General features: G+C 40.4%; 1 protein-coding gene across 1 annotated transcript in view; it reads left to right on the top strand.

Annotated features, from left to right (window-relative positions):
* The window catches only part of SHOC1 (shortage in chiasmata 1), a 123,761-nt gene that overhangs the window by 57,594 nt on the left and 42,606 nt on the right, over positions 1–23,561 (top strand). The window contains exons 12-20 of the mRNA XM_050943022.1: positions 110–352; positions 4,434–4,886; positions 8,247–8,372; positions 9,959–10,135; positions 13,856–13,963; positions 17,942–18,129; positions 20,701–20,773; positions 22,665–22,731; positions 23,352–23,536. Of these exons, the coding sequence (XP_050798979.1) occupies positions 110–352; positions 4,434–4,886; positions 8,247–8,372; positions 9,959–10,135; positions 13,856–13,963; positions 17,942–18,129; positions 20,701–20,773; positions 22,665–22,731; positions 23,352–23,536 (1,620 nt within the window). The remainder of the gene's footprint in view (positions 1–109; positions 353–4,433; positions 4,887–8,246; positions 8,373–9,958; positions 10,136–13,855; positions 13,964–17,941; positions 18,130–20,700; positions 20,774–22,664; positions 22,732–23,351; positions 23,537–23,561) is intronic.

The raw sequence follows: 23,561 nt of genomic DNA, 5'->3' as shown, positions 1-23,561 counted from the left end.
GATATACATAATCTAAGTCATGATTTTTTTTTGTAATTTTGCTGTCAAAAATGTTCTTTTCTCACGTTTCTAGTCCATTAATACTAGTTTTTGTCTTGTTTTTTTATAGAGAATCAGATCGTTGAACCTACATTTCAACATCATTCAGTTACAGAACTGAAAGAGATGTTGTCCATCCATGTGGAAGCGCCAGTGTTTAGCCCATTGAAATCAGATTGGTGGATTCATTCAGGACTAAATCTGGTATTACCGGATTCTTTGGAGAAACTAAGCACTGATTTGAGTAGTGCAAATAGCATGCTTACCACTAAAGTGGAAGTATTCTCACAAATTACACAATTTCAGTTAGAAAGTAAGTATATTTGTTTTTGATAGAAAAGTTCAATGACAAGAATGGCAAGGAGATCTTCTTTAACAGAGGCTCAGTCATGCAGTTCAGTGACGGATAGTAGCATAGCATCAACTAAGAAAGGAATCAGAAAAATTCTCATTCTCCAAAAGAAAAGAACTCAGAAAAGCATAAATTAGCCTGCGCTATTACTCTAAAGTCTGATTTACAAAAAGCTAAGATTGTCAGTTGTGTGGATAAAAGTATGTGTGCACTTGCTTACTTAATTTGTGGTTACCATGATTGCATATGCAAATTATGGTAGTTGCAAGCACAAATTAGCCACATCAGGCCCTTAATGTTTCTAATAAAATACCTGGCAGGAGGACTTTTGAAAGGGATATAATAATTTCAAAGCATTATTAATTACTATTATTAATTAATATCACCATAATAGTGAATATGTTGATGTAGCTGACTCTTATGTCGTTCCGGCTTCGTCTAGGATAGGCCAGTGGTGCAGGACCTGTTGTAGTTAACTCACCTTCTATTATAGTGAAGATTCATCAATATATAATATTATGCAGGGATTCATTCACTATGCAGATTTGCAAGACAATTTGCGTGCAACTCACATGGAAGAACACTAACTGTGGCAGCTCTGTAGACACAGAACATATTGCAGTGCATTTAGCTACAGTATTGTTAACATGAATATATAGAAGGAATACAAAGGGTTATGATTTTGGGAAATTCCAACTCTAAAATGCATCAAATCACATCCTTTTAATTTTTTTATATTACAAACGCTTGCAATAAGCACAGTTACCCACATTCATAGTCAAATTCCTTGCTATTTCACACACAGTTTATCATTATGGGGATTTTTAGTATGAAGCTGTCATATACTTGTACTGAATAGGTAGTACAGTATATTATATTTCTCATGCATTCATAACCTCACAATGTCCCTTCAACTAGAACATGTAACAGGTACCATAGAATCCATTCTAGATTATTCTTGTGTTCTCCTACACAGCACTCACTGTTCTGTACAAAAGTCATAGCTTATTTGTTGTCCAATCCAGTTGATAGGAAATGGTGGGTCAGGAATCTCACTGGATTTTTTTTTCCTTAGGTTGATAGCTCCCCTCGTTTATGTGTGTGCTGAACTGATCATGTTATCCCCAGTATTTCTGTACCTCTGCTGGAACAGCAGTAGTTCCTTTTCTGCTCCCTCTATAAGCCAGTCTTTAGTCTCTGTTTAGCTTCTTGAAATGGCCAACATCGTTCAGCAAAGCTTCTCTTATATGGAGTGTGGCGCTTGCTGAGGATTCCTTTAGGAGCAGTTTTATTGAATGTTCCTGTTACAACAGCAGCTTTGGGAAGACTAAAGAACTACTTCCACTGGCTTCCCCTGTCTAGCATCATGTGAAGCAGCAGCTTACTAGCACCCATCTTGCCGTCTGCTCCCACCAGCTGGAGCTCTTTTTGGAGAATAGATTCAGGTTAGAACTGCCCCTTCTCCTTCCTACTAAATCATTCATTCATGAAAGAAGAACTCTTGGGAAGGGATTCCTCTTGCTCAGCGCGCCTCCTTGCCAACATTGGAAGAGTCTGCTCCTTCCACCCATTGACAGCAGCAGTGATCTGGGTCCTTATTAATCCAGAGCAGCAGATCTTTTAGCAAGGCGTAGCCAGACTGCTTGCACCTTGTGGAGCCTTCTAGTATGGAAATACAGTCAGTAGTCGAGGCTAAGAAGGGGTCATGAGTCACAGTAACTGGTTTCTATGGTCCTGTAGCCCCAAGGAACCCTCATCATCGGTGCTGATTCCATTTCACAATTTTCCTCATCCTTTTTACAAGAGCAGAAAATGGTTTTCTGGATCTTCTCAACAGCCACAATTTCTAGCTTCTTTTGTCCCCAGTACCCAGGAAAGAGGTTTAACACTCTTTGCAAGCCCAACTCTGCTACCAGTCTGTTCAAGCAGACTGCAAGATTGGGGACCCAGGTAGAGCACTATTTCCCTCAACAATCCATCAGTTGTTCCCTCTCACTCAAACCTGAATAGTTAAACCTGGTTCTCTCTGCCAGGGTCCTTCTGTGTGCACAGAAGTTCAACCTAGCCCACTGTGCCTCCTTTTGAGGAAGACTGCTGGTAGGCCCATAAATAGTGCAACACAGTGGTCTAGCAGTTCATACCATCAGTCTGCAGATGTCTCTGCTCCATCCTTTTTGCAGTAATCCTGCTAGTAAAGGATCAGTAACAGAAGAAAGTAGGAAAAAGTGAGGAGAGGAGAACGTCAGTGAGAGGGAAAGTCCCCTAATAGAGCATAGTTCTAATTCTAACACCAAATCAATGGAAATAGGAACCTAAACACCTTTGTGGAGCAGGATCCTAGAAAAATCACAATCCCTAAAGCCTGAGTTAGGTGCCTACAGTCCCTATACAATGATTGGGAGAGAGAGGCACCATAGACTGTAGTCCACTAAGCCAGCACACAAGGCAGGGAGCCACCTAAGCTAGCCAACGGGAGACACTGAGCAGAGAGGTGTGCTCTGAGCCCTGCCCCTCTCTCAGAGATAGGCTCTTCAATCCAGGCTGCATGGAGGCACCTAACTGTGCTAGCAAGCCATGAACTGGAAGAAAATAGGCATTCACCCACCTAAGATGCATGCAGGACCTGAAACAAAATGGAAGAGGAGGAGGAGCAGGACCTCCCTTACAATCTTTAGTCAAGTGGATAGGATGTGGAACACCCCCAGTTCAAGTCCCCCTTCCTTCTGCCACCTCTCAGGTGATTGTCTTAACCACTAGGCTATAGAGTCAGTAACTCTTTTTCTAGCCAAATAATATTTAAGTATTCCATTGTTTAATTAAAGTGGAACAACTTCAAAAGGAGAGACTGAGGGACCCTCACATCAGAATATTCCATAGGCTACTTGCTACGGCAATCATCTGAGAGGTGGAGGATTCCTGTTCATAATCCCTTTGCCCCCTCAGGAGGAAGGTGGGAATGAACCTAGAAGGCTCCCTCTTTGTGGGTGAGATTATAAGGGAGATCCTCTTCCTCCTTCTCACCCCCGCCCCAGCTGTTTTGTGTGAACATGCCTGATGGACCCAATCTGATATGCATGCTAAGAAGCCACCTTCCAGATCAGGACTCTGCACATGACTTGACTAGCCAAACATCTATTTTTCCCAGTTTGTTAATCACTCTGGGGCTTAGGCAGGAGATAGGCACCTGTGCATCCAAGAGAGTGAGGCTGTAGTGTGCATGACCAAGTGCCTAGTGAGTTTAGGTGCCTACATGGGTAGGTGGCAGCCTAGTGGGAGTTTTGCAGTGGTGCCTAAAAATGAGACTTGGATTTTTTAGGTGATCCCACCCTCATTGTCCTTATTCTTTATCCACAAGTACCTCTGATCTTTTGTTGTAGTGACCAATTTTTCATTTGTTTGCTATTTTATTACCTTCCTTACTTGGTGAAGAGGATTATGGTCCCTGCTTGCTTTCCATGAGTTATGGTTTTTGTCCAAAGCAGTGGATCCAACATAGGTAAAAAGTAAGAATTTTCTTACCTTCAACTTTGATTTCTTCTGATATAGAGCCACTGCTCTGGGCAGACTCACCTTGTGCTTATTTAGTGTTTTATTAATATCTGTGCTTGTCACAGGCTTGTCTTTTACATTCTTTCATGCAAGGTTGAAAGGGAAAGTCAAACAAGTTCTCAAAATGTCAGTGACACTATGGCAGACTGTATAGGTGATAGAACGATCATGCTAAGTTGCATTAAATCTATCACCATCTATAAGTTAATTGTGTATAGCTTCACTTCAGAATTGATATAACGGCTTTGGAGTTTTCAGTTTTCTCAACTTTGAAATTTCTTACCTGGGAATAACATATCAGTTCAAACATGCCAGCAGTGGATTCTAACACCCTAAGGAAGGAAGAGGAAAAAAATCAAAAAATAACTCTGCAGAGTTCTAATCAATTGGATTGGACAAGAACATTCTTAGGTTATATATATTCTGTCCAGAGCAGTAGATTCTACTAGGAGTAATCAAAATTGCAATGGAGAAAACTAATTTTATCTTTCAGAGTGGCTTGAAGAGAAGTGTTCCCTTACTAACCAAGGACTGCTTTCTGTCAGTGCACATCACTGGGACAGAACAACAAATTCTCATTTCTCACCTGAAAAGAAGAGCCCATTCTCTCCATTACATTTGAGAGCTGCACCTCATGTTAACATACATGATACAAATACATCCGTTGAATGGCTAACAAGACAGGAAAAACAGCACAGAGAGACAGAAGGACCAATGCATTTCTTAAATCAAGAAAAGAAAAACAAAGATTTGTCTGACTCACTTAGCTGTAAAGAAGTATCTTTTGAACCAAACAGCTCAACAAAAAGCCAGAAGCCTCCACCATTCGAACAGTCTAGACAATGTAATGATGATTCTGACCTTCTGAGCAGTTTTATCATGCTAAGATCTAAACACGTGTTCATCCAAAATGGGGAAAAAAATAATGTGAATAGGCAGAAAGATGGTAGGTGAACCATTCTGTCCTGAAATTTTAGGTCTAATTCTGCTCTCTTACACTGCTGTAAATCAAGTATAACTCCATTCAAGTCAATAGAATTAATTACATGGGGTGAAATGCTGGTCCCATTGACTTCAGTGGATCCAGTATTTCATCCACGGTATTTACCTTCTATTTTTCTTTTTAGTTGTTTTGTTAGTGTGAATTAAAGTTTGGTTCTACTCTGAAAGGAAAATGTAAAAATGGTACCCTCTACCTCAGACTGTCTGCTCCCCTGGCAAGTTCTGAGTCTAGTCTGCTGATTTTTGTAGCAAAAGTAAGTTTCTATTGCTTACTACTCTTGTTAGTCCTGCAGACTAGAGGGAACTACAGAGGGAACTAAGAGGGAACTACAGTCTGTTTCTTCTTATCCCAGCAGAACCATTCCAGCTAGTTACACCTGTGCAAATCCAGTGATGCAATGAGGCTGAACAGTTATCTGTGAAGACATATTATGGTTTGAAGATGTTATCACTGCTGATGATGTGTGAGAAAAAAACTTCGCTTACAGACTGAGTATGCAGGACTGGCACTTAGAAAAAAAATTACTTATAAAATCACCTTTGCTACAGAAATCATTGAGAGACATTGAAATGTTAGTTCAGTCACTTTTCAGAGTAGAATCATGCTAAAAAATAAAATGCTGCAGGACTCAGACCCTGTTTAGCAGAGCCTCAACACAGGTTATGCATGAGTTATATATACCTTGGAAAATAAGTTTGTAATGTAGACACTGTTGCAGCACTAATTATAATAGCATGAAGTGGTGCTATGTAACCGATTAATATGGATTTTAATTGTATCCTTACATAATTTCAAAACAACAATTATTTGCAAAACATTTTAATAAAATTTTAAAAATAAAACCAATTATTATTGTTTTATGTTGATACACATGCAGATCTTGAGAAATTGATAAGCCCAATTCTAAAAGTACAAACTCAAGACATGTGAACTAAGGTCTTATGTTACCATCTAGTGAACTCTAAGTAGAACTGCATCTCTGAGTAGTACTATGGATAGAGGCATAGTTAAATATAGAGTAAACAAGTAAATGTATACAAAAAAAAATGAGGAGTCCTTGTGGCACTTTAAAGACTAACAAATTTATTTGGGCATAAGCTTTCGTGGGCTAGAACCCACTTCATCAGATGTATGAAGTAAAAAACACAGGAGCAGGTATAAATACATGAAAGAATGGGGATGCTTTACCAAGTGTTAGGTCAGTCTAACGAGATAATTCAATTAATAGTAGGATATCAAGGGAGGAGAAATAACTTTTGAAATGGTAAGAGAGTGGCCCATTACAGACAGTTGACAGTGTGAGTAACAGTTGGGAGAAATTAGGGGAAAATAAGTTTAGGTTTTGTAATGACCCAACCACTCCCAGTCTTTATTCAGGCCTAATCTGATGGTATCTAGTTTTCAAATTAATTCCAGTTCTTCAGTTTCATGTTGGAGTCTGTTTTTGAAGTTTTTTTGTTGAAGAATTGCCACTTTGAGGTCTTTTATTGAGTGACCAGAGAGACTGAAGTGTTCTCCTATGGGTTTTTGAATGTTATGATTCCTGATGTCAGATTTGTGTCTATTTATTCTTTTGTGTAGAGACTGTCCGGTTTGGTCAATGTACATGGCAAAGGGGCATTGCTGGCACATGATGGCATATATCACATTGGTAAATGTGCAGGGGAATGAGCCTCTGATGCTGTGGCTGATGTGGTATGGTCCTATGATGGTGTCCTTTGAATAGATATGCGGACAGAGTTGGTACTGGGGTTTATAGCAGGGTTTTGTTCCTGGGTTGGTGTTTTTGTTGTGTGGTGTGTAGTTGCTGGTGACTGTTTGGTTCAGGTTGGGGGACTGTCTGTAAGCGAGGACTGGTCTGTCTCCCAAGGTCTATGAGAGTGAGGGATCATCCTTCAGGATAGGTTGTAGATCCTTGATGATGCGCTGGAGAGGTTTTAGTTGGGGGCTGTAGGTGATGGCTAGTGGCACTCTGTTACTTTCTTTGTTGGGCCTGTCTTGTAATAGGTGACTTCTCAGTACCCTTCTGGCTCTGTCAATCTGTTTCTTCACTTCACCAGGTGTGTATTGCAGTTTTAAGAACACTTAATAGAGATTCTGTAGGTGTTTGTCTCTGCCTGAGGGATCAGAGCAAATGCGGTTGTATCTTAGAGCTTGGCTGTAGACAATGATTGATAAATGCTTAACCTATCCAAACATATGTAGATGTTATGTCAATTCCTTCTAAAGTATGGTTCCAATTTTAGCTGAAGGCCTACTGTCTCCCAATAAATTACAGTGCTGCTATAGACACCAGTTATATGTACTATTTAACCCAATTAGTATTTAGGAGAGAACTAGTAAAAGTAATTGGTTAGCATAATTTTGAACCTTAATAAACTTTTCAAATTCAATAGGCTCCTGGACAGTAAAATACCAACTTTAGCTTTTAACTTTGGGGGATGGAAAGTTTTTTATTTTTCCCTCTTTATTTCACCCAAGTGTCTCATTTTCACAGCTTCAGCCGTATGACATAGGGATCAATCCAGTTTGCCAAGAAGTAGGGGTGCTAGCTCCAAATGTGATCAGCAGCAGCTGGAGGGAATCTGCCAGGAAGAGGGGAACAGAGATGCTGGGGCACTGTTAGGATAGCTTGTGACTTCTTATTTGTATTGGAGAAGGAGGGAAAAAAACACAGGAGAGAGAGATGCTGAGGTGCAGCTACAAGTAAAGATGAAGGGAGTGAGAATGACCTCTTTTAAGTAAACTATTTCCAGCCCTTCTCTTACTTACCCTATTTCCAGTGTTCCTGATCTCTCCAGCTCACTGGTGACCCCATCAGCCTCCACCCCTTTTTGCTGAGCAGTTTCTCTTTCTTAGTCCAATTGAATTTCTGCTCTCAGATGCTCTTCCACTCAGCAGTTTCCCTGTCTTAATGCTCATGTAGGAATCTCCCGTTATGCAAACAATAGGGCTATAGAAGCAGCTTCCAGCAGTTTCTCAACTTTTCCAGTATATGGATCTCCATCTTAGAGGGGAGGTGGCTGATTCCATTCAGACCTGACAGCACCCACTTTTTGGCAAACATAATCTGACCAATGTATCATGTGGCTGCAGCGAAGAAGTGTGGGAACTTGGAGGAAATAAAGAATGAATCAAATATTTTCACTTTCTTTTGCCAAAGTAAAGTATACAATAATTGTTCTGTGGCACAGGAGCCTCCTGAATTGTTTAATTAGTGAGTGGAGGAAAGTGTTAGAGAATTTACTTATTCCATGGACTTGTCTTGTGATAATTTTATATAATCGATGTCCTCTTTTTTAGCACTGGAAATTAAAGAGTGTTCAGAAGGTCTTAAACAAGACAGTCTTGCTGTTTGTAAGGCTTCATTGACAGAGAAAATAGAACAGGAGAATCAAGGCCGCATCTCAGTCAAAATTCAAGCATCAGGTATAGAATTTTGTTTTGAATGGTCTGTTTATTTTTTTGTAATATTGCAATTTTACATTAAATATCCATCCATACAAAACCAATATCCATTTTATTCTCTGCTCTCTACGGCTCTTATCCTGCAAAAATTCAATACGGGAACCCTAATGCCCATGCAGACTGTCATTAACAATCCCTATATTTCACCACGGTAGCATCATCTATGAAAGAATTAAAAGAGTTTCTCAGTCAGATATAAGCTATATCCAATACTGAGAACTTAAAGACAAACACAAACATTTTAACAAGAATGAAATATTAACAATAAGTTATAATTCCTTACTGGAAATATTAAGTACTTTAAAAAGAAAATGATTCATCAATAAATGAATGAATTAATGAAATTACACTGAGTAGCAAAAACAATATAGCATATGATCTATCCTGACAAAGAATGCAGAACTGGAGATGATGAGGATGAGAACTTACATAGTGCTCCACATCTTCAAAGTACTTTACAAATATTAACTAATTAGTTAATAATTATGAGAGCTTAAATGACCAAATGTAGTGAGACCAGCAACTGAAATGCAGCCCAATCTGGCAACCTTACCTGTCAGCTTGAGATATTTTAAAAATGAAATGATAAACCCTTGAACATAGGGGATAGTAGAGTTTTAATCTTGATGATGTGATTAACTCAACTATAATGTTAAGCACATAAAAGAAAATATTGATACTCAAGAGATTTAGGTATCCCATCGAGAAATAGGTCATGCCTTCCAGTTAATTAAATAGCAGCAGTATATTTGAGTTCTTCAGACTATTGTGTTGCTGTCGCCTACTTGGATGTTATGAAAACTCAGTTATATCTGAAGGTATGTCTACGTTACGAAGACCTTGCTGGCACAGCTATGCCACCACAGCCATGTAATGTAGATACAGCCTACACCAACAAAAGGGTTTTTTCTATTCATATCGGAATACCACCTCCCCAAATGATGGTATCTACATTGACCAAAGCGTTCTTTTGTCAATACAGCCACATCTACACTGGCAGTGGGGTTGATATAGCTATGCTGGTCAAGGAGTGGATTTTTTACACCAACATAGCTACGTTGACTTAACTTTTACGTGTAGATAGAGCCTTAGGTCTGATCTACACTCCAGACTTACATCAGTATAAATGTGTTGCTAGGGGTGTGAAATATTCACCTTCCTGAGCAACATAGTTGTACCAACCTAACCTCCAGTGTAGACAGAGCTTCTCCCGTCAGACAGAGCTACCACCTTTCAGGGAGGTGGATTAATTACACCAATGGGAGACCGGTCTCCTGGTGGCTTAGTGCATCTTCATTAAAGTTCTACAGTGGCACAGCTGCATCGGTGGAGAGTTTTAAGTGTAGGCCTGCCCTTAGAAGGGGTTACAAAACAGCCATCCAGAAGTTATTAAGAATTACTAACATGAAGAGAATGAAGTTCATGTTGCAGATCTCTTGAAGAACAGAATGCTTTTTCGTTTTGCAAGTCACTTGAGGACTTTTATCCAACAGTGACATATTTAACCAAATCATGTTATCTTGTGTGTGTTTGTTTGTATTAACCAGAAAGCCAGTGCCAGGCATACCGTCTGTTAGAAGCAACAGCCACTCCTGTTCTAAAAGAGTTGATGCATCTTGGCATACATGCCGCAGTGAATTGGAGCTTTGCCACTGTTAAATTTGATCACACTAGATTTTTCTTAAAACAGCAGGAGAAAGTGATCTGTGATATTTTTAAACAAGGTAAAATACATTTTATTTTTCATCTATAAAATTGATTTGATTTCATTTGTAACGTGGTTCAATAAGTTTGGCAAATTATTCACAAACTTTCAAGCATTTCCCATCTTAAGGGCTGATGGTAACAGACCTGCTTTTTTGTTTCCAAAAGGTCTCCATTAATACAATCCTAGTTAGGTGTGTTATTTTTAATAACTTGAATATCAGAATACTAAAAAGTATTCAAATCCAAATCTAAATTTCACATGCTTCAGAAATGTTGGTCATGATTAATCATACATTGTAGGCAATGTTTAAATAACATTTTCACAGGTGTAATTTACAGAGAAAAACACAAGTATGTTTTTGTTGTCCTTTTCTTTGTGGTCAGTGGCTATTTTTGTCATATCCCTGTCATGGAATTCAGGGTATACTCCAGTCCAAGAAGGGGTGGTCTCCTCTTAACCCTGAGTGCTCCACAATACTTTGCTACTGTAGCTCCCAGCCTGGGACACTCACAGTCAGCAACAAACATGCAGGTCACAACCTGAGTGTCTGTGTGCTATACAGCCAGCGCTGGTTCAGAAACTCTGACGCCAGCAGTCAGTCTAGAGCCTTACAGCCCCACTCTGGCTTCCACAGCCTTGATTACAATGAGCAAGGTGACCCCAACACACTCCCAGTCCCGAATTTTCCCAAGACCTTGTGTTCTGCAATGTCCAGCCCTCTCCTGGATACATCAGAGAAATATGAAATTCAGTTGTATGTCTTAACACCACATAAGGAATTACGAATGCTTGTTTGGGTCACAGACTGTAAAGCATAATATTAATAAGTATTCATAATTCCTTATAAGGTGTTAATACATACAGTTTACAATGATATTAATAAAAGATCTCATGCAATAGCCTGTTATAATACAGTAATATTGTATACAATCTGGTCTACATTACAGACCTATATTGATATAACTATATCGCTCAGAGGTGTGAAAAATCCACAACCCTAAACAACGTAGTTATACTGACCTAACCCGCTGTGTGCACAGCGCTATGTCAGAGGGAGAGCTTCTCCCACTGACATAGCTACCACCTCTTGGGGTTAATTACGCCGATGGGAGAGCTGTCTCCTGTCGCCTTAGATCATCTTCGTTAAAGCGCTACAGTGCATTTTAAGTGTATGCTTGCCCTCAGTTGATTCAATTGTTTATCACTTGAAGTTCAGCCCCCTCCCCTCATCTTTATAGACCAATAGTTCTACACTACTCACTTACTTTGGTGGTAAATAATCCACACTCCTGAGCGATATAGTTATACTGACCTTAACCCCCTGTGTAGACAGCGCTATGTCAGTGTGAGAGCTTCTCCCACTGACATAGCTACCACTTCTGGCAGAGGTAGAGTAACCAAGCCGATGGGAGAACTTTCTCTCATCAACTTAGAGCAGGGATGGGAAAACCTTTTGGCCTGAGGGCCATGTTGGGGTTCTGAAACTATATGGAATGCTGGGTAGGGAAGGTTGTGCCTCTCTAAACAGCCTGGCCCCCGCCCCCTATCTAACGCCTCCCACTTCCCGCTCCCTGACTGCCCCCCTCAGAATCCCTGACCCATCCAACCCCCTACTCCTTGTCCCCTAACCGCCCTCTCCCAGGAGCTGCCGGTCCTTCCCTTTAAAGACAGGCTCTTCTTTCGGGAACAGTTGGAGAAGATTCAGCAGTCCCTGTCTGCGCCAAAGAACTAGAGTCTGCCCCAAGACTGGTCCCTGAGACAGCTAGTCTTGCCCACACTGAAGAGGCAACAAGTGGCAGAGTACCCTTTCGAGTTTTAAGAAGGGAGCCTGATGCTGTGAGAGCCAAGGCCCAGAACCTGTCATGAGGGGAAGGCTGAGAAACAACAGTCCCAGACAGTGCCCAGTGCAATGGGCACTTACAGCAGTATGTTTGGCTAGAATAGTGGGAAAGCTGCAAGTGCTTTCTTGAAAAGAGCTGTAATTGATTTTTCACAAGGGCTCTGCCTAAATTCAAGACTAAGATTCCTCAGGCATTTTTTCTTCCTAGCAGATTTATCTTATTCACAATCTTCCCTAATCCAAAGTATCTGAATGAAGGAAGACTTCATTACCAGGACATTCAAAGGTCCCTGCAAATTTACATAGAGCAGCTCGCAGAGGTCAATGGATCACAGAGACTATTTATTTTGAACCAAGGGCCAAATTAGAAAAAATCAGACTCCAAATCTACCGCCTCAAAGCGGACTAAGGTACTAAGCAGGAAAAAAGAACAGGAATACTTGTGGCACCTTAGAGACTGACAAATTTATTTGAGCATAAGCTTTCGTGGGCTACAGCCCACTTCATCCAGTGGGCTGTAGCCGACGAAAGCTTATGCTCAAATAAATTTGTTAGTCTCTAAGGTGCCACAAGTACTCCTGTTCTTTTTACAGATACAGACTAACACAGCTGTGACTCTGAAACCTGAGCAGGAAAACTTACTTTATCATAGGGAAGATGTTACCAGAAACATTTAAGGCACACTTAGTACTATTGTTATGGACAGAAAGTGAGGAATCTGTTTTTAATAGAGATTTGTAAGGCAGACAGACACCTGAGTACCAGCTTACACCTTTGCCAAGCATTATAGGATAGATGTGCAGGCTTCCATAGAGGCAGCCTTTGACAGGAGAGTGTGGTAGGTGACTCATCCCTCCTGTAGCTTTATGTGAGCTGCTTTGGGAGGTTTCAGGTATCCAGGGGCGACTCCAGGCCCCAGCACGCCAAGCGCGTTCTTGGGGTGGCAAGCCACTAGGGGCGCTCTGGCGGTCGCCGTGAGGGCGGTAGGCAGGCTGCCTTCAGCAGCTTGCCTGCGGAGGGTCCGCTGGTCCCGTGGCTTTGGTGGACCTCCTGCAGGCGTGCCTGCGGAGGGTCCGCTGTTCCCGTGGCTTCGGTGGACCCTCTGCAGGCAAGCCACCGAAGGCAGCCTGCCTCCCGTGCTTGGGGCTGCAAAATGCCTAGAACCGCCCCTGCAAGTATCCAGCATAGTACAGAAGACTAAAGAGGATATTTTTCCTCTCTGTTAATTTTCTTCCTGTAAGGTATTATATACTAGCCCAGATAATCTCCTGTGAAAAACAATGTCTTCTTTATGGTTCAAGGCAAGGGTAGTCAACAGGCAGACCTCAGGCCAAATCCAGACCACCAAATGCTTTTGAACAAACCCTGAAATCTTTTTATTTACTTATTATCTTTTTTTTTTTCCGGGAGTCTGGAGCTTGACAATACCTTGACCAAGAAATTTGGACCTTGACAAAAAAACAATTGAGTATCCCTGGTTCAAAGTTTAATGGAAAGTTTCTTTGGAAAATTCAAGTTCAGGTTATCATTGTATTAAAGTTATTTACTGACTATCAAAGGATGGAGTCAGTTTGATTTCTTGGGACTGCTTTGAAATAGTCAATTGCAGAAAGATGGTTAGACCTTTCTATATAGAAGCATGATGTCATCAAAAGATTTAGTAATCTGTATGAGAGAATACATAACCCAAATAACTTAGACTAGTATAGAAGAGCTCAAAGAAAGAAAATAAGCAGGTAGGCAAAATTTCTGCTTTTCTTCATGTATAGTCAGTGTTCGCCTTGCTGAGATCCACAGCAACGATGTGTTTATATTTATGTATATATTTCATTGTGGGAGACTAATGTTCTGAGATGCCTATATATATATATATACATCTTTTTTTCCTTTATATAGGTAAATATAGTGAGAAAGAGATACTGTTGTTCAAACATGCTGCTCTGGTGCACCTGTTGGTAACAGTTCGAGACCTCCTATTAATGTGTAGTTTGGACACAGCATTAGGTTAGTTTTAACAATAAAAATGTTTTCTCTCTTTATTGTCATTGCCACTGGATGACCATTAATATACCATGAAATTCTACAATCCTTTGCTCATATTTTGTAATTTTTTAATGTGTGGTGTAACTAAACACTTATCACGCCTTAACTTACAGCTTCCGAGAGTTGCCCCCATCTGCCTGCCTATTTCTGCATACTTATTTAGGGTTGCCAACCCTCCCAGATTGGCTGGGAGTCTACCAGAATCGGCCTCCATCTCCTGGTGACTATTAAAAGCAATTGGGGAGATTTCAATAGGCCAAATGTCCAGTTGGCAATGCAGTAGGGCTAAGACAGGCTCCCTACGGCTCCTGGAAGCAGCTGGCATGTCCAATTCCTAGGCACAGGGGCGGCTAAAGGGTCTCCGCATGCTGACCCTGCGCCCTCCCCCAAGTACTGGCTCCACAGCTCCCATTGGCTGGGAATCACAGCCAATGGGAGCTGCGGGGGCGGTGCCTGCAGGCAGGAGCAGCGCACAGAGCCACCTAGCTGCCCCTGAGCCTAGGAGCTGGACATGCCAGCCGCTTCCAGGAGTTTCCCGAGGTAAGTGTCACCTGGCTGGAGCCAGCACCCCTCGCTGCCTCCCACTCCTCAGCCCTGAGCCTCCTTCTACACCCAAACTCCCCCCCAGAGCTCACATCCCTCATCCCCTCCCGCACCCAACCCCCTATCCCAGCCCTGAGCCCCATCCTGCACTCCGAACCCCTTGGCCCCAGCCCAGAGCCCCTTCTTATACTCTGAACCCCTCATTTCTGGCCCCATCTTGGAGCCCGCATTCCCAGCCGGAGCCCTCACCCCCTCCCACACCCTAACCCACTGCCCCAGCCTGGTGAAAGTGAGTGTGCAATTAGAAAGTTGGCAACCCTTTACTCATTAAATGTCAATTCAATGCAAATTGTATTTCTTTACCATTAATACCCGACACATAGTTCATATCACCATTTATGCAACTGCCCAGTTTGGCCAAGAAAGTTCCGTGGGAGTGGCACTCACTTACATCATGTCTGGATTTTGCTCAGTCTCCCTGAATACTGAATTTTGCATGTGAATCTTCGAGTTGGCTGGCAAACATATAAGAAGGACATATAGGCAGATAACTCCCTGCTGACTTTCTGAGACTTTGTGCATTCTTTATTATGCTGTGCATTTGGAATAATTTATACCTAAGAAATTAGTTTCCCATCTACTCCTTTGAGTTTCAGATACGAAGAGTGAGGCAGGTTCAAGCACAAATGTGGAATATTATTTAACACATTTGGATCCTGTGTAAAGCTACATCAAAGACTAAAGGCTGAACTGTAGCCCTTAAACTCAGAGATTATTCCATTTTTTAGTAATATGCAGCTAAGGATCAGGATATAACAGTTCATCTGCTCTTAATCTCACACCTGAAGTCATAATCCCCTGTTTGTCACACATTCATTTCCATATCTACCTATTGTGATTTCACACATAGGTTTATCAGAATTTAGAGCGTATATGATCTCTATTATGAAAAATTTACACTCTATAAAGTTATGACTTCATGTGGAGCATAACAGCAAGAGCAGATTAACTCTTTAAAAAGCAATTGTGTCTTCATTTAAATGCCTCTAGTAATAAATTATGGGGAAGAGGAATGCAGAAAACAGAATATGTAAACAGAACTATCTCTACTCATAATAAGAACAGGAGTACTTGTGACACCTTAGAGACTAATACATTTACTTGAGCATAAGCTTTCATGGGCTACAGCCCACTTCATCGGATGCATAGAATGGAACATATAGTGAGGAGATACATATACATACAGAGAACATGAAAAGGTGGGAGTTGCCCAACCAACTCTAAGAGGCTAATTAATTAAGATGAACTGTTGTCAGAAGGAGAAAAAAACTTTTGTTGTGATAATCAAGATAGCCCATTTAAGACAGTTTGACAAGAAGCTGTGAGGATACTTAACAGGGGAAAATAGATTCAATGTGTATAATGGCTCAGCCATTCCCCGTCTCTATTTAAGCCTAAATTGATTGTATCTAGTTTGCATATCAATTCAAGTTCAGCAGTTTCTCCTTGGAGTCTGTTTTTGAAGCTTTTCTGTTGCAAAATTGCCACCTTTAAATCTGTTACTGAATGGCCAGAGAGGTTGAAGTGTTTTACTGGTTTTTGAATGTTATGATTCCTGATGTCAGATTTGTGTCCATTTATTCTTTTGCATAGAGACTGTCCGGTTTGGCCAATGCATATGGCAGAGGGTCATTGCTGGCACATGATGGCGTATATCACATTAGTGGATGTGCAGGTGAATGAGTCCCTGATGGTGTGGCTGATGTGATTAGGACCTATGATGGTGTCACTTGAATAGATATGTGGACAGAGTTGGCATCAGGCTTTGTTGCAAAGATAGGTTCCTGGGTTAATGTTTTTGTTGTGTGGTGTGTAGTTGCTGGTGAGTATTTGCTTCAGGTTGGGGGGCTGTCTGTAAGCAAGGACTGGTCTGTCTCCCAAGATCTGTGAGAGTGAGGGATCATCTTTCAGGATAGGTTGTAGATGTTTGATGATGCGCTGGAGAGGTTTTAGTTGGGGGCTGAAGGTAACGGCTAGTGGTGTTCTGTTATTTTCTTTGTTGGGCCTGTCTCATAGTAGGTGACTTCTGATACTCTTCTGGCTCTGTCAATCTGTTTTTTCACTTCAGCAGGTGTGTACTGTAGTTTTAAGAATGCTTGATGAAGATCTTGTGGGTGTTTGCCTCTGTCTGGGGGATTGGAGCAAATGCAGTTGTATCTTGGAGTTTGGCTGTAGACAATGGATCGTGTGGTGTGTCCTGGATGGAAGCTGGAGGCATGTAGGTAAGTATAGCGGTGAGTAGGTTTCCGGTAGAGGGTGGTGTTTATGTGACCATCGCTTATTAGCACAGTAGTGTCAAGGAAATGAACCGCTTGTGTGGATTGGTCTAGGCTGAGGTTGATGGTGGGATGGAAATTGTTGAAATCATGGTGGAATTCCTCAAGGGCTTCTTTTCCATTAGTCCAGATGATGAAGATGTCATCAATGTAGTGCAAGTAGAGTAGGAGAATTAGGGGACGAGAGCCGAGGAAGCATTGTTCTAAGTCAGCCATAAAAATGTTGGCATACTGTGGAGCCATGCGGGTACCCATAGCAGTGCTGCTGACTTGAAGGTATATATTGTCCCCAAATGTGAAATAGTTGTGGGTGAGGACAAAGTTGCAAAGTTCAGCCACCAGGTTTGCCGTGACATTATTGAGGATACTCATAATGTTTTTCTAAGAGTTCTATGAGGTGTCAGCATATTTAAAGGTGAACTGCAAAAGAAATATGAAAATTGAGCCAAGCACAGAAATACTATATGTCCCCACCAGTCAGGCTGTAGTAGCATTCAGCACACAAGTGGAAACTAGTCATATATACATACATATTTTATTTATAACTCTCAATTTCTTGGCCTGCTTTAGGTTCACTGTTGATTCACAGTATGCATCATACAGGGATGTTACAGTTAGCAGAAATATTTGAAATAATATGAGCCAACTAGTAGGGACTCAGATTTATCACATTTATCTTGTAAGCCACTTTTAAAAAAATAATTACAAGATTAAACTTTGGAAAATGTGGCATATAAGAAAAAGGCTGATTTAGCTGGAAGCTGCTCGGCTGGCTTAGTGTAACAGCTCAATTTTCTGGTATCTCAAGTTCCAGAATGCTACTTCCAATTTTAGATTTATTTATATGACAACTGGTTCCAAAGTCTGGTTAGTGGGAGCATTCTGCACATATTTCTGTCTTTGGCTAAATTTTCAGCTTTCCTTTGCGAGTTGCCTTCACATGTAGCTAAAGTGTATGTGTAGATCAAATAGAAAATTGTCAAGATTTCTCTTTTTGCCAATGCTGAGTTTTTAGAATGTTAAATTTAAGTAATTATTCCTTGCTTTGGTTTTTAAACAGGGTATTTGTCCAAGGCAAAGGATATCTATACAAGCATCTTAGGTTCCTGTTTGGATAATATTTGGAGGCAGCTGGAGATTGTACAGTATAGCCGGCAGAAGAAGAATGAAATCAGTCCCAAAGTAACAGAGCTTCAGTGTCAGATGTTCAAGTGGGTGCAGAGTAGTACAGATGAACAGAATAACAAGGTTAACAATTTAAGCAAGTTCTTTAAACAATCAAAGCTACTTTAGAGCAATAATTATAAGACTACCTTACTTAAATAAGAGTTGGCTTATGACAGGAAATTCTATATTTGACTCTTCACTTGAGAATATTTATGAGTAAAGGATGGTGTGAAGCTGCAACACCTCACGAATAGCCCAGGGATTCTCTGCTGGCTCACGACTTGCTCCAAGGGTGAAGTAATCTACACAAGCTTGTTACTAGGCACAGATTTCTCCTGTGCCAACATTGGTTTTAGACCACCATTGCATTCCTCTGCTCCTTGGCCACCTGTGCAGTAGGCCAATCGCCTGACATAAGTGAGAGCAGCCTTCAGGCTACTCTAATTTACACCAGTTGCAAATGGCCATAAAACAGCTGGGGATCACTGCGGGATAGGTTTGTGGGGAGTAAACAGAGGAATTGGACATAAATATCCAAAATGTGTTCTCCTGGCAGTATGGATATTTTTGGTGATATCATTCCTGTGTTTAAATTCCCCATAAAAAATAGAAGCAAAAACCAAGTTTATCACCAGATCATTTTATTTACATAATGCATAAGCAGCATAATGCATAATAAAAATGTGTAAGAGTGAAAAAATATTTTAGAATAATTTGAGTGGAACTTAAACTTGTAAAGACTCTAGTTCACTTACATTCAGAGGCAGTTTTTAGAGTGAGCCAGGACAGACAGAAGGAGTATTCCTGTATTAATAAGATGTGAAAGTTCTATTGCATAAGCCATTTACTGTTGTATCATATTAGCATTGGCTAATATGATGTGAAGAGTGATAATCTGGTTATACTTTTATATCATATTAGTGAATTGCTATTGATGCAAGATATAATGGGAAATTTCCTTTACAAGCAAAAAGTTACAAATGGAACATGATGGACCTCATAGAAAAAAACCTTACGAACTTTACCATTCTTATTCCATCATCATTTGCATCCACGATTACACAGGAACGGCAGTATATTAGTACAACATGTAGGTCAGCACTTGATGTAGTAATGAGTGAGACAACATTGGAAAACTAGGAAGAAAACAGATGAACATTTTTTTAAATGTGTGCCCAGAGTTAGGCCCCTTGATCTTAATGGGAATTATTGGGTGCTCAGCTTTTGAGAATTAGGCCATTTATTTAGTCTTCTAAATACAGATTTAAGTAACCTGCGACAATGGTATTGAACCTCTAGGTGCTCCCTTTACAACCAGTGGAAGCTGTGTAGAGTTTGGAAACCAGGTCACTATTTTAAGCACCTAACTTTAAACATCCATTTTTTTAAATTTTAGCCAAAGGGACAAATTTTCAGAAACTATTTCTGCTATAGCGGCAAAGAGTTCTGTGGCACCTTATAGACTAACAAACGTATTGGAGCATGAGCTTTTGTGGGTGAAGAAATGGGTATTCACCCACGAAAACTCATGCTCCAATACGTTTGTTAGTCTATAAGGTGCCACAGAACTCTTTGCCACTTTTACAGAGCCAGACTAACATGGCTACCCCTGTGATATTTCTGCTATGACAGCATTTAGCACAGTGATAACATTTACACATGCAACTACCTGACTGGACCCATAAATCATGAAGTTGGACATGTAAATACTACTACTTGCTCTTACATTTAATTTTGGCTGCAGAATTGGGCCCACAAAAATAGAGGCAGTTGATGACCTCTAAAACATCAGGTCCATAAAGTGTACCCAGACAGTGCCTAGTAGATTAATGCCATTAATCTACTAGGATAATCCTGTGTAGAGCTGAATGTATAGTGTGTCCTCTGGTTGTGTACTTGTCAAGTCTTTTTAGTTTATTCCTGAAAATTATTCTGAGCATATTTGATCGTACGTATAGCACATGGTTCATTTTGTTTCATTTGGGTTGGGAGACAAGGTTGAATATCTCCTCCCATGGGAGAATCTTTTAAAAATACCTACCCTTGGGTGCAATCTGATCCATTTGAAAGTAAAAGACTTTGGTTATCAGCAGGGTTTAATGAGCCTCACACATAAGTTATTTAGTGAGTTCCATTATGGTCATGGAAATCTTTCCAAACAGCTTTTCAGTTTGGTGATCCCATAATTTTAACAAGGAGCGACCAGGAGCCCCTAAAAGCCCCCTCCAAGCACATTGTTGTAGCACAAGCAAAACTCCAAATATCTTTAATGTGAGTTTTACCTTTGAATGGAGTATGGGATTGGCCTGAAAATCTCCTCCCCATGATGGTCTATCTGGTGCTGCAGTAGGAATTCAGTTCTGTGACAGCAGTTTAAATATTGCCTTTAAATAGTTTATTTTCTTTCTGTGTGTTAATACTCAGCTGTGAGATTTTTTTTCTAGAATATCTTTATTCCTGATATTGCATCTCCTTTCATAGTAACGCTCTTCTAATATCATCTTTTAGTAGTAAGCACACAATTATCCTTTAGGAAACATAGATTCAGCAGACAGCAAAAAATGAATACTATATTTCATGTATTGTTCCAGGAAAAGTTGTGTAGACAGAAAAAAATTAAAATGTTAATTTATTTTACTTGTCTTACGTCAGGTACTAATCATAACAAGAATGGACTCTGATCATGAAAAAGCTGCCATCACTAAAACTCTTAGTGCAGTAGAAGGTAAACGTTGCTCTTTTGTGTAAATCTTTAGAAGATGAGAAAGGTAACATCAAGCCTGTGCTCCACTCCGCTTGCTTATATCTTTCTGTGCATCTGTCACAGATCCCACTCAAGTTCTGCCTCGAGGTCACTCACTAGATTGCTGTGAAAGGACCCAGCTGTCTTTTAAGCCTCCCAGAGCCTGAATAGAGTCCATCCACTGCCCCAATCTTTGGGGTCCCTAGGCTTATTCCAGGGCACAGACCCTTTGTCTACCATCTTCTCCTGAGAAGTGGAACCCGCTATCCAGCTGCCTAGTCCCCAAACTCAGTGCTGAGTCCAGCTGAAACACACCCTCTTCTAGAATCCCAGCCCAAAATGTAGCCTTCTGGTTTATCGTTTAACTCTCTCAGGAGACCTGAGGTAACACACACAGACACTTTGCCCAGAGTCTCACACAATACCCTTTACTAGCTCACCCATCCCTTGGGTGACCAGATGGACTCAGAAATCAGGTAGGCGCTCCTGCCTCATTCAGGCCCTTACTTGCTGAGCTGCTTCTTTCTCCTCTTGAGCTGGAAAAAAATGGCTAAAAATCCAGACAGATCAGTACCTCCCTTTTTACAGCTGTTAGCCCTTTTATCAGATGACCTATACCATCCCAACATCAACAGGTGATCACAAACTTGTTCCAGGTAAATTCATTCTCAGGCAACCTCTCCCCTGCTAAACCAGTTCATCTGGTAGGAAGCCAGTCTCTTGTTAGAGCTATTCCATTTTGATATTATTCCTATTCCATGTAACATCAACAACTCTCCTTTGTTAATCTTTTGCCCCCAACCTTTAGAATTTCAGCCCAACATGGAAGCAAACAGACTATGGAGAAAGCAAAAGGCTGTACCTTCAAGTTTGCTACTTGGTAAAGATACCTACAGAAATGCAGTTTTCATAGCACTTTCATTTTCATAACACTTCATACTATCAGCCAGAATTCACGTTTGTACACACAGATTTCCAAATTATCAGAGCATCTCATCTTATACTGCCCCTCTTTCCATACTTCTGTATAAAGTCCCCTTTTTGCTTCCATTATCTCCTGCCACTCCTGTCTCCAGGCCTTCATTTTTGATACTTTTTATGATCAGAACAGCCTGTCAAGCACACCCCTCTCTTCCTTCAAATCCATCCTTAAATCTCTGTTTTTCATTTGATGTCTTTCTTTGTTCATCGCCTCACCAACAGCATATCTGCGCCACCTTGTGTTGAATTATTCTTTTGTGTTTTGTATTAAAATTAGATTGCATACTTTTTAGGACCAGGGACCCTGTGTCTAAAGTGTTTTATAAATGGTGGGTGTATTTGCAACACTATAAATAATGATAATAAATATTCTCTCTTTTATATCTATTTATTAAATGGCTTAGAAACATAGATCAATCTGATTTTCTCATCAGCCTTCTGAGGACATTTATATTATGTTCTCCATCCTCTGCAACCTGTTAACTACATCTCTTTCTGTTATATTTTCTGTCATATATAAAATTTTAAAATGCCAGAGGAAAAAAAACCCACTGCTTTCCCACTAGTTGTTCCTCACTCGTTTTAAGTTAATTAGAAATATTACTTAGCTAAGTAACATGACTGCTCTTGACTTACCAACAGGACTCCAGAATTTACCCCATCCTGGGCCTAAATGTACAAGGTTTTCAGTATGGGCAGGGTCACAGCTTGTCAGCCTAGTGAAATGCGAGATTACTGATGACTGCCTCAGGTACAGAACTGTCTTCCAGGGCAGCACCCCTGAGGTTATAATTTCCTGATTCAGCCTATGTTTGCTGTTTATCACTATATGTCAATTTATACCTGCAGAAGATCTGGTCCAGTCTCTTGATGTTTAATTGTTTTTAAACAGGTTTAAAAGCCATGGTTTTGAATCCTGAGAAAAGAGGAGTTCTGTTAGAGCACAATGTCATAAGCAGGTGAGTATAATTCATAATTTTTGTGGCCCAAACTTTACAATCTTTATTCAAAATTAGCGTCAGAGAAACTCCTGTTAATTTCAAAGTGAGTTTTGTCGAAGGCTTGGGTAAGTATTTCATGATTTGGGCCTATGTGCTTCATTCTGCAAGGTGATGAACATTCTGGACCGATCCAAATCAACAATTAAGTATGGTAGTTAAGTAGTAACTCTAAGTGTAAGTAGTCCTACTGCAATCACTGATGTGAAGAATCCCCAGGGAAAAAAGGAGATATAAATGGGCAATGTCATAGTACTGATGATGCAACATGAAAAGCTAATTTACAAGACCCCCCAACCCTTTCCAGATGAGGTTGTAGAGACTCTCCTAACTTGTTAGCTCATGCCTGAAATGAAAGGTGATAGCAGGAAATATGAAGACCTAATGCAGATTACTGGAGGTGGTGAAGTATTTAATAAAAATAATAAAACATTTCTAATACAGAAAGGATAAAACCAGTTTTTAAATTATCCTTTAAACAACTGACACTTTCTATTCAAGTGACTACAAGTTTACAAGTTTTTATTTTGTACTGGGAGTAATCACGCTAAAAGATAATTTTCTGGATATTTCTCTTTCAGTCTGAGTAGATGTTCCTGTGTTATTGTACATAATCAGCACATTGGAGCTGACTTTCCATGGACTCTCTTCTCATTAGTGGTGGAGTATGATTACACAGAGAACTCCTGCTGGGATGAGCTCTGCAAAAATTTGAATATTACTTACATAACTTTTAAAACCACTCTTCCAGAAACACTTGAAGTGGGTAAGTAAATGCCTCCTAGAATTCA

Source organism: Gopherus flavomarginatus, chromosome 3 (genome assembly GCF_025201925.1).
Source record: "Gopherus flavomarginatus isolate rGopFla2 chromosome 3, rGopFla2.mat.asm, whole genome shotgun sequence".
Lineage (NCBI taxonomy): Eukaryota > Metazoa > Chordata > Testudines > Testudinidae > Gopherus > Gopherus flavomarginatus.
The sequence above is the reverse complement of the archived record's forward strand: the minus strand, read 5'-3'. Positions and strand labels throughout refer to the sequence as shown.